This window comes from Lolium perenne, chromosome 3 (genome assembly GCF_019359855.2).
Source record: "Lolium perenne isolate Kyuss_39 chromosome 3, Kyuss_2.0, whole genome shotgun sequence".
NCBI lineage: Eukaryota > Viridiplantae > Streptophyta > Magnoliopsida > Poales > Poaceae > Lolium > Lolium perenne.
In genome coordinates, this window is record NC_067246.2 from 245446959 (window position 1) to 245457441 (window position 10483).

At 51.9% G+C, this 10483-nt stretch overlaps 1 protein-coding gene and 2 long non-coding RNA genes across 4 annotated transcripts; all 3 read right to left on the reverse strand.

Annotated features, from left to right (window-relative positions):
- Positions 1–3437: 3437 nt before the first annotated feature.
- Positions 3438–3983, reverse strand: LOC139837637 (uncharacterized). The gene is made up of 2 exons (XR_011754226.1): positions 3888–3983; positions 3438–3811 (listed from the first exon to the last, which is right to left on the reverse strand). It is a non-coding gene; the product is annotated as an uncharacterized lncRNA (long non-coding RNA).
- An 88-nt stretch (positions 3984–4071) lies between these two features.
- On the reverse strand, positions 4072–5014 carry LOC127321558 (uncharacterized). Its single transcript, XM_071827485.1, has 4 exons — positions 4991–5014; positions 4733–4906; positions 4300–4650; positions 4072–4215 (listed from the first exon to the last, which is right to left on the reverse strand). Exons 1-4 carry the CDS (start codon positions 5012–5014, stop codon positions 4072–4074), a joined length of 693 nt encoding a protein of 230 aa, XP_071683586.1.
- A 215-nt stretch (positions 5015–5229) lies between these two features.
- On the reverse strand, positions 5230–7245 carry LOC139837638 (uncharacterized). 2 transcript variants are annotated; one of them, XR_011754227.1, is made up of 3 exons: positions 7107–7245; positions 5575–6114; positions 5230–5473 (listed from the first exon to the last, which is right to left on the reverse strand). It is a non-coding gene; the product is annotated as an uncharacterized lncRNA (long non-coding RNA). The 2 variants fall into 2 exon arrangements; XR_011754228.1 differs by lacking the exon at positions 7107–7245 and adding an exon at positions 6377–6633.
- Positions 7246–10483: the final 3238 nt, after the last annotated feature.

The window sequence follows — 10483 nt, forward strand, 5'->3', positions numbered from 1 at the left end:
GCCTGTTCCCTGAGTGTTTCGGGAGGCACTCCCTTGCGAGCCCCTTCGCCGTTCGCTGGATCGGTCCGCCGCAGATAGGCGTCTCTCAAGGGTGGCTTGCTCTTTCGGCAGGTGTTCCCGGTTTTTCTCCAGTATGGAGCGATAAGCATTGAGAGTTCCAACCGAAGTTCCTGCGGGGAGCGGCGTGTTGTTGAGTACTGCTGCCCTTGCTGCTGCCCACTCTTCATCCGCGATGGTGTAATCGCTGTCGCGGTTGCTGGCGCTGTTTTCAAAACTCGCCCTTCTACTGGAACGGGGGGTATGGTCCTCGTCTCCTCTGCGCCTTGTGTTTCCCGTGTTATTGGCGACATAAACCTGATGGTGTGCCGTTCTTCGGGTGGTTCCCTGGATGGTGTTGTCGATACTGTCCTCTCCCGATGAATACTGGGCGTTGCAGATGAACGGCGTGTCGCTTGATCCCAGCCCATGCCTGGTGTCGCAGTTCAGGCAGTAGTACGAAGTTAGTTTCGAAGATGAGGAATCATCCGACCCTACCGACATGGAGGACACCGAGCGGGGAGTCGAGGGCACGGGTGAGCACGTCGATTCCGTCAAACTAGCCGACAGATCGAGTGACGATGACGCGTTTGAACCCGTCGATCCGGAAGTGGCGGATTCCAGCAATCGAAGGATTCCCTCTGCATTGACGTTGTAGTGGACGCTGCCGAAGGTCATCTCCATGTTTCCTTGTAGATCTGAAAAGTTCGAGCGGGAGGAATCGCTGTGTGGGGTAAACTCGTAAGAGCCGAATCGAATCGGGCTTCCCAGGATTGGCGACGATGGTGTTGATGAAGTTGCTGATAAAGTTATCGGCGAAGCCGCCAATGTCATGATCGGATCTGCCGATGCCCTGCCTTGTGCCGACAGGTTTCCCACAGACGGCGCCAGTTGTCGAGGGTGCTCCTCGGCAATGCCCTCCGATAGGGGCTTAGGGTTGGTGGAATCCTGCAAGCTGACACGAGACATCGGTACACAGACAAGCGGGGAGAGCGATTTACCCAGGTTCGGGGCCCTCGATGAGGTAAAACCCTTACATCCTGCCTGTCTGTTCTTGATTATGATGAAAACAGGTTACAATGGGGTGCCGAATAGTTCGGCTGAGATCTCGTCGAGATAGCTAATTGCTAGGGTAACCTAGTTCTAAGCTTCTGTTGGCTAAGATTGCTAAGATTGATTGTGTCCCTCGATAGCCCCTCTCCTGGCCTTTATATAGGTGGCCAGGTCTCGAGAGGTCTATTCGAGTACGAGTTGGTTTATAGTAGATCTATCTCCAATCTTTCCTTGTTCGGCTTCCTCCATGTCTTGTACTCCAAGTAATCTTCCGTCGCACCGCCCTAGTGGCCCATCTTGCCATCGGGTACCTTCATGGGCCTCCAGTTGGACCGTGCAGGGTAGAGTAACAGTAGTTACCCGAAGGGTAATGCCCACGTCAACTACCATACTATCACCACTAGTTGAATGCCCGTGCGTTGCTACGGCTCTTTGAGTTTTTTTCTCAGCTGACATGTAAATGAACATTTTTTATATTTTAACCGCAATACCATCCAAACTGATAAGGAAAGAGCATGTAGTTTGGATTACTAAATTGAATTACAATCTATTGCCACTGAACAATAAATAAAGTATGAATGCATTAGTTATTGTACGTTATTGTACTTTGTCAGAAATATGAGACCAGGTCATTTAGGTACATATCCAACAATATCTTTTAAAGTGAAAAGTCTTAGTGTGCACCACGAATAACTAAGGGATGGTATTTGCACGATTGTCTTATAATTACCATTGTAAGTGCTACATACAACTCCAAAATTTATGCCTCATATAGCTGGTATAACAGGTCTAGTAAAGAAAAATTATATTTATATCTTAACTAAATGGTCATTTGCCGGTTTTGCTCATAAAGCCTGGATACCATAGTCCCAAAATCAATGACTTGCTGATATTTTAGACTTGATATAGTTTGCAAATGTGCAAATAACATTGTGTAAAGTAAAAAAAACAAATTGTTAATTTTATTTTGAAAACATATAAAATAACAGTACAAAGAGTTAAAAGATATTCACTTAAAGTTGCATATAATAACCATAGTAAAATGTTTGCGTGTCTAGTTATGAAGTATCAAATTTTAATTGCATCAAACAAAAATATCGACCGGCTGCGTTTCCATATAACCTTTCCATAGTGAAATATGGTATGATAACAACATATTGACTGAATTAAATCAATGGCAGTACCTATCTATTAACTTAGTAAAATGGGTCTGGAAAAACAAGGAAGAGGTAAAACTGAGATAGCTTATCTTTGGAGTAAGAAAATCTCACATTCTATGTAGTTAGAATTTTATTTCTAAAAGATACTATATTTTTACCTACTACACACCACATTAGAATAAAATAATTGAGCAGTTACAAGAGAGAACAAAACGTTGCTAATGCCGAAGAGATAGAAACCAAGGAAGCACATGAGATCGATTGGACAATCATGGAGGGAGAAAAACTTTGCTAATGACAAAGTAGACACATTATAAAATGTGGGACCGAGAGCATGCTATATGATCCACAACCTGGGGCAAATTAATCCGCATCATGATTTGTATAATCCACAACCTGGGGCAAAAAAATTGCTATTTTTCAATGGTAAGAGAAACAGAAGAAATAATATGTATACTGCAACTGAAACATTCAGTACTCATGCTAGAATAACCTGCACGATTACCTGCCACTGTATTGTAATTTGACGAACTAGCATAGTGGCCCTCCACTACGGGAACCAGCGGAGGGGCCGACGGCCGGCGGCCGTCGGCACAGCATCACCTGCCGTCGGCCCACGTCTGTGCCGACGGCCGCCGTCGGCACACCGCCGTCGGCACAGTATCGCCTCGGCACAGACTGGCTCGCCGTCGGCCCAGCCTTTGCCGTCGGCACAGACTCCAGCCCGACGGTCAAACGACGCCGTCGGCACAGTAGCCGTCGGCACAGTCAACGTGGGGCCCGCGGAGCGTCTAACGGCCGTTAGGTCAAGGGAGGTACTGTGCCGACGGCCAAGCCGTCGGCCTAGACACTGCCATCGGAGGACCAGAGGCTGCCACGCGTCCACGCCCCTGCAGCTGTGCCGACGGCCAAGCCGTCGGCCCAGATGCTGCCATCGGAGGCCCAGATGCTGCCACGCGTCCACGCCCCTGCTCCTGTGCCGACGGCCAAGCCGTCGGCCCAGGCCCTTCGGCCCAGACGCGCTGCCGCCCGCTCCGCGCTGCCGCTGGGCGCACCCTTCCTGTGCCGACGGCAGCCCCTGCCATTTGGCACGTCCAGGGGGCTGTGCCGACGGCTATGCCGTCGGCACAGGCCATACCATTTGGTTTCCCGCTGCATTTCCTGGCCCAGCACAGCACGCACAGCATATATAGCAGTAATATACATTCAAATGCATCACAAATGTTGCACAGCACATAATCATCATCAAATGTAGCAACAACATCATCGTGATACAAATATGTGTCATGTAGCACACATAATCATCATACATCGTCGACACATGGCACACACGATCGACGCACACCCGCTAGACACCTAGCTAAGGGAAACTAAGATCAGGGGGTCCGACTCGTAAATTCAGGCGTCCGGCCTTTGTCGAGGTAGACCGAAGTAGAACCATGGCCTGAACCATCGCCAGCAGGTGAAAACCCTGAAGCACCGGGAGAATGGCGGCCGGGGTGCATCGGTGTGCCCTCGCGCGACGAACCAGGAGAGGGTCGGTTCCGCGAACTTCCCGTGCCCTACATGTTTGACAAGAGTTAGCATCTTACACATGGGAAAGGAAAGCGGTGAGAACTGGTTAGGCACAGGACTTACCGGAGTCCGTGCGTAGTATGTGGCCGCGAAAGCTTCCCTCGATGGGCACACTGGAGTCGGCCCCGGCCTAGGTGGCTCCTCTTCCGGAAGTGCGATCCTCTCCACCTGGAAGAACGTCCCGACCGCCGCAAGATAGTTTAGATGTCAAACGCCGCAGATATAAAAAAAGGGGAGGTGGGACTTGTCATGTCTTCGAACCATAAAGATTGGAACTTACACGACTCGTCGCCTCCCGGTACTCTTCCCAAGCCGCTCTCTTGAGGTCCCACTCCGCTACAACCGTCAAATAGTTCTCATAAGCGGCCGCGTAGGCGGCCTCAAAGTGAGCCTACAATTTCCAAGAAAAGGAGTCATGTCACTTTAGCCATTCAGGGATGAATGTTGGAAAGAAGATGGAAATGAGAAAACTTACATCCGTACGACGGTGTCGAGGAGGCGCGACCGGTGGGTCGCCGGCGGTGAGGGTAGACCTGATCTGCGTGAGGGTCCTCTGCGGCTTGATCACCCCACTAAGAAGCTTCGTGCGGCCATGCTCCGAGCCGCTCCCCGCCACCATAATCGCCGTCAAGTCGGTCTCCTGCTCAATAGGATCATCCACCTCCGGATGAAGACCCTTGAACACCGAGCAGTACTTGTCCAACTCCTCTTCGGCAAAGCCGTAGTACTCGGGCAGCGAGGGCTGAGGCTGGCTCAGATCGGGCTGCTTCAGCTTCATCTTCTGCCACCCTCCCACCTCGGTGAGAGGCTCCCCGAGTTCCGCCTCCTGCACAGCAAGATAAATGTTATGTGTATCAAGTAGTAATCTGACGTGAAATAAATGCAAGAAGTTCCATGTATATATGTACCTTGTGCTTCTGTAGCGCTCGGTCTTTGCGGCTTCCGCACCTTGTGTGTTCCTCCGGTGCCCGGTTTGCCTTGTTGCGCGCGCTCTTGGCGTTGAAGTCGGCGTCTTCGCCAACCCACCTCGCTACCAAGGCCTCAAATGCGTCTTCCTTATTCTCGCACCATAGGGGCATAACCTGAAAAACCAAAACTCATTTGAAGAACACATAATGCAATCCCAACTATGCAGCAACATAGAGTCTCATTGAATATTTACTTACCTTGAAGTAATCTTCCTTTGTCATCTGAGGATCGTCCCTGATATTGTCGGCTTTCTTGACCCTCGTGCCTGCTCAGCCTTGAAGTGCCCGATGCGGGTATGCTTCGATTGTACCACTGTTGCCTTGTCAACCTCTGACAAGCCCTAGTCAGTACCGCCTTCCCTAGCTCAACCATATCATCAGGCACCTTATAATGGGTTTGCAATCATGCATAAGAATAATTGTGAGAGAGACATGAGTTAGCATAGTGTGGTCATCAACTATGAAGTAAACTCGAGAAGCATGCTTTACCCAAAACTTGGTGTACACGGCGTCAGAAGCTGTCCCAAAGCCCGGGCAAGGAGCTGCCTCATAGTCCGCCCAAGTCTCGGCTAGCTTCTTCTCGCCGCCGGGGACCGGAGTGTAAAAGCCCGGCCAGTACTGCCTAATAAGAGCTCCAATCATGCTCGACGGCTGGCGAACCCCTTGTCATATGTCCAATTGCTGCACAATAATCAAAACATTAGTATGCCAATCAGTTATGCACAATAATGAAAACATTAGTACATAGCAAAATGAATCTAAATGTTCAAAATTAAACTTACTCTTTTTCGTTCGGGATGATGAGGGCTTTCGCATCCTGGCTAGTAGGCTCCCTCCTCTCATCAGGGACTTGCGCTTCACCACGAATGCGCAACTTCTTCGGCGCCATCTCCCTCTCCGCCTCCTCGTCCTGCCCCTCCACCTCCATCTCCACCTCCATCTCCACCTCCATCTCCCCCTCAGTGGACTGTGTGTGAGCGGACTGGGAAGCCACGTCGCCAGAAGCAGAGGGTATGTCACCAAGGAAAGGTCCACCTCCACCTCGTCCTCGTCCTCCACCTCCACCTCGTCCTCGTCCTCCACCTCCGCCTCCGCCTCGTCCTCCAGCTCGTCCTCCACCTCCACCTCGTCCTCCACCTCCACCACGTCCTCCACCTCCACCTACACCTCCACCTCCAACTCCACCCGTGTCATCGTCCGCGTAACGCGAGCTGGCACGCGTTGGTCTTCCACTTCTAGTGGTCCCGGTGAACTTCTGTTGGCTCATACTCTTCAAAATGGAGTTCATGGATTGCTTGCTTCCGCTCATATTGATCAATCACCTGCATTGACAAAGAGTAAACAAGTAAGCATTCATGCCTTAATAAAATGTAGACACTAAGCAAAAAATAGATACTAAGCATAAGAAGCATATTGAAAAATAGATACTAAGCATAAGAAGCATATTGAAAAATAGATACTAAGCATAAGAAGCATATTGAAAAATAGATACTAAGCATAAGAAGCATATTGAAAAATAAATACTAAGTATAAGAAGCATATGGAAAAATAGATACTAAGCATAAAGGCATAAAGGACCCTCACCTCGAATCATCACTATCATAATGAGGCATTGGGTTCTCATAACGAGGCATTGGGTTCTCATTTTCACTATCACTATCAGTATCATGTGAGTAATGAGGTTGGGTGGGAATGTCCGGTGGAGTCTCATCATTGAACCCATTGCCCTCATGTAACTTGGTGAGCATTTGTATGTCCTTTAGGTCCACCACTGTTTCACCATGAAGATGTGCCTCGTTCTCGAGGTCCTCAAGACCAATTTCTATTTCGAAATCCCCAAAGTTCTCTTGCTCTTGATAAAAAATTCCCTCGTATGTTACCGGGCGAAACGCATGCATCAACCTACATCTCTACTAGGTGGGCTCCTAGCAGCCGCCGGATCCGTAGTTGGCTACGTTCTCCATGCTCTACCCCGGTCCAAGTCAGAATTTCGGCAGCACCTCCCCGCTGCTCTCCCGATACACGTCTCGGCAAAAAACCGAGAGGATGTGCATCCGGAGAACAACGGGGAGGCGCCGCCGAAATCCTGACTCGGACCGGAGTAGAACATGGAAAACGTAGACAACTACGCATCCGCCGACTGTCCCGTAAATGCCGCAAGCGTTACGGTTGAAAATATGCCGACCACTAATGCATATTTATCCGCGTAACGCTCGCGGACGGGAAGTGACTCCTAGGTTACGCAACTTTACTTGAAAAATGAATCTAGTGATGTAAAAAAAATGTGGAAAGGGGAGGCGAAGTTTTAGCTCACCCTCGGCGGTGGGAGAGAATCGCCGACGACACGGCGGTCACGACGACACGGCGGTCACGACGACACGGCGGTCACGACGGAGCGGTCGTGGTCACGACGGGGCAGTCACGACGGAGCGGTCACGACGGGGCAATCATGGCGGGGCCTAGTTAAAACAACAACAAAATTAGTTTCCATTTGCTCTATTTCTATTTGCTCTATTTACAACAAAATTATTTGCTCTATTTCTATTTGCTCTATTTACAACAAAATTATTTCTATTTGCTCTATTTACAACTAAATCATCTACAACAAATAGAAATAAAAAAAAGGAAAAAATGGGGGGAATGCTTACAGTGAGGAGGGCGGCAGCGGGGACGGGCTCGGGAGGAGGGTGGCAGCGGCGCAGGTGGCTGGCGGCGGCCGGGGAGGAGGGCTGCCGGGGAGGGGGGCGCCGGGGAGGGGGGCTGCCGGGGAGGGGGGCTGCCGGGGACGGGGGCGCCGGGGACGGGGGCGCCGGGGACGGAGGCGGCCGGGGACGGGGACGGAGGCGGCCGGGGAGGAGGGCTGCCGGGGCGGGGGGCGCCGGGGACGGGGCGCCGGGGACGGGCGCCGGGCAGGTGGGCGCGCGGCGCGTGGGGAGAGGGCGTGCGGCCGGCGGCGGCGCAGTGGCTGGCGGCGGCGCGCGGGCGGGGGCTGGCGGGGGCGAGGGGGCTGGTGGTGGCGCGGGCGGTGGCTGGCGGCGGCCGCAGGGAGTGGCGCGGGCGGTGGCTGGTGGGGGCGGGGAGTGGCGCGTGCGTCTGAGCCGGACTCGGTCCGGCTCGGTCACATAGGGCAGCCCTAGCTGTGCCGACGGCCTAGCCGTCGGCACAGGTTTTTTTTTTTTTTTTTTTTTTTTAAATCTTTTCTGATTTTTTTTCTCTGCAGGACTACAATCAAGTAAAATATAGAATCTGGAAACTGAAAATCTATAGGCATTTTTTTTATTTTCATTTTTTTTCCTTTTAACTGAAAATAAGGTGGTTTTGTGTTAAAAATGACTTGCGCTAATTACCGTGCAGAAAATCTATAGGCATTATATATTGAAACGGAGGGAGTATTATTATAGGGAGACACACACATTTTGGGGCCATTCCGACCTTTCAATGCTCGATTTCTGACGAAAACCTAATTCTGTTGACCGCGCGATCTACCCCTTTGACTACATCCCACCGGGGCTCCCCTGGTGGGCATATGCCTCTATTTGATCTTGGTTACGTCATAGGTACATGTGATAACAACTATCAGCCCATATGACTTCGTTTGCTTCGCCAACTGTGCAAAACGGGGCCGCCGGGACATGCGGTATGGTCGTACCGGGCGCGCGGTTGCACCCGTCTGCCAACGCGCGAAACGGAAAACATTTAGCACATAAAATGACGCGTCATAGACCTAAAACCATTTTTCCCTCCATTTATTGAGCGAAGGAAAGTGTCGCTCCAGTTCAAATCCGGTCAGTTTCCAGCGGATTCGGCGGGGCACCGCAGGAAGCGGGTGGGATTCCCAGATGGCTTCCGCGCGCATATGGCATGTGATAGGTGGTGCGTAGGAGGTATCCTACCGCTGCGCGGAGGTCCCGCGCGATACTGAAATGCGCACCATGTAGCTGCTTCACAAAAAAAAGCCCTTCCGGCACCCCGAAAATGGAAAAACCGTCGCCCGTGGTTCGGATTGGAAATCCGCGACCGGGGCCTTGCTTCCCATCCTAGGGCCCACGCACGTGCCAAATATGGCCTCGTTCCGACAAACTATGTGGTGAAACGGGCCGTTTCCTACTCATTTCCCCTAAAAGCCATAGAACTCCGGACGAGATAGCCCTGTTCGTGAAGGGTTCTCCAAGATAATTGCCGTATCCCAGTTCCGTCTTTTGCAGTGGTTACTAGGACACATAAAATGACGCCACGCGGCTCCGCTCGATTTTTTGGGTCCGTTTGCTTTGCCAACTGCGCAAAACGGGGCCGCCGGGACATGCGGTATGGCCGTACCGGGCGCGCGGTTGCACCCGTCCGCCAACGCGCGAAACGGAAAACATTTAGCACATAAAATGACGCGTCCTAGACCTAAAACCATTTTTCCCTCCATTTATTGAGCGAAGGAAAGTGTCGCGGTTCAAATCCGGTCAGTTTCCGGCGGATTCGGCGGGACACCGCAGGAAGCGGGTGGGATTCCCAGATGGCTTCCGCGCGCATATGGCATGTGATAGGTGGTGCGTAGGAGGTATCCTACCGCTGCGCGGAGGTCCCGCGCGATACTGAAATGCGCACCATGTAGCTGCTTCACAAAAAAAAGCCCTTAGGCACCCGAAAATGGAAAAACCGTCGCCCGTGGTTCGGATTGGAAATCCGCGACCGGGGCCTTGCTTCCCATCCTAGGGCCCACGCACGTGCCAAATATGGCCTCGTTCTGACAAACTATATGGTGAAACGGGCCGTTTCCTACTCATTTCCCCTAAAAGCCATAGAACTCCGGACGAGATAGCCCTGTTCGTGAAGGGTTCTCCAAGATAATTGCCGTATCCCAGTTCCGTCTGTTGCAGTGGTTACTAGGACAAATAAAATCACGCCACGCGGCTCCGCTCGATTTTTGGCTCCGTTTGCTTTGCCAACCGCGCAAAACGGGGCCGCCGGACATGCGGTATGGCCGCACGGCGCCAGCGGTTGCACCCGTCCGCCAACGCGCGAAACGGAAAACATTTAGCACATAAAATGACGCGTCCTAGACCTAAAACCATTTTTCCCTCCATTTATTGAGCGAAGGAAAGTGTCGCCCCAGTTCAAATCCGGTCAGTTTCCGGATTCGGCGGGCACCGCAGAAGCGGGTGGGATTCCCGAGATGGCTTCCGCGCGCATATGGCATGTGATAGGTGGTGCGTAGGAGGTATCCTACCGCTGCGCGGAGGTCCCGCGCGATGCGAAATGCGCACCATGTAGTGCTTCACAAAAAAAGCCCTTCGGCACCCCGAAAATGGAAAAAGCGTCGCCCGTGGTTCGGATTGGAAATCCGCGACCGGAGCCTTGCTTCCCATCCTAGGGCCCACGCACGTGCCAAATATGGCCTCGTTCCGAGCAAACTATGTGGTGAAACGGGCCGTTTCCTACTCATTTCCCCTAAAAGCCATAGAACTCGGACGAGATAGCCTGTTCGTGAAGGGTTCTCCAAGATAATTGCCGTATCCCAGTTCCGTCTTTTGCGGTGGTTACTAGGACACATAAAATGACGCCACGCGGCTCCGCTCGATTTTCGGCTCCGTTTGCTTTGCCAAGCTGCGCAAAACGGGGCCGCCGGGACATGCTTGGTATGGCCGTACGGGCGCGCGGTTGCACCCGTCCGCCAACGCGCGAAACGGAAAACATTTAGCA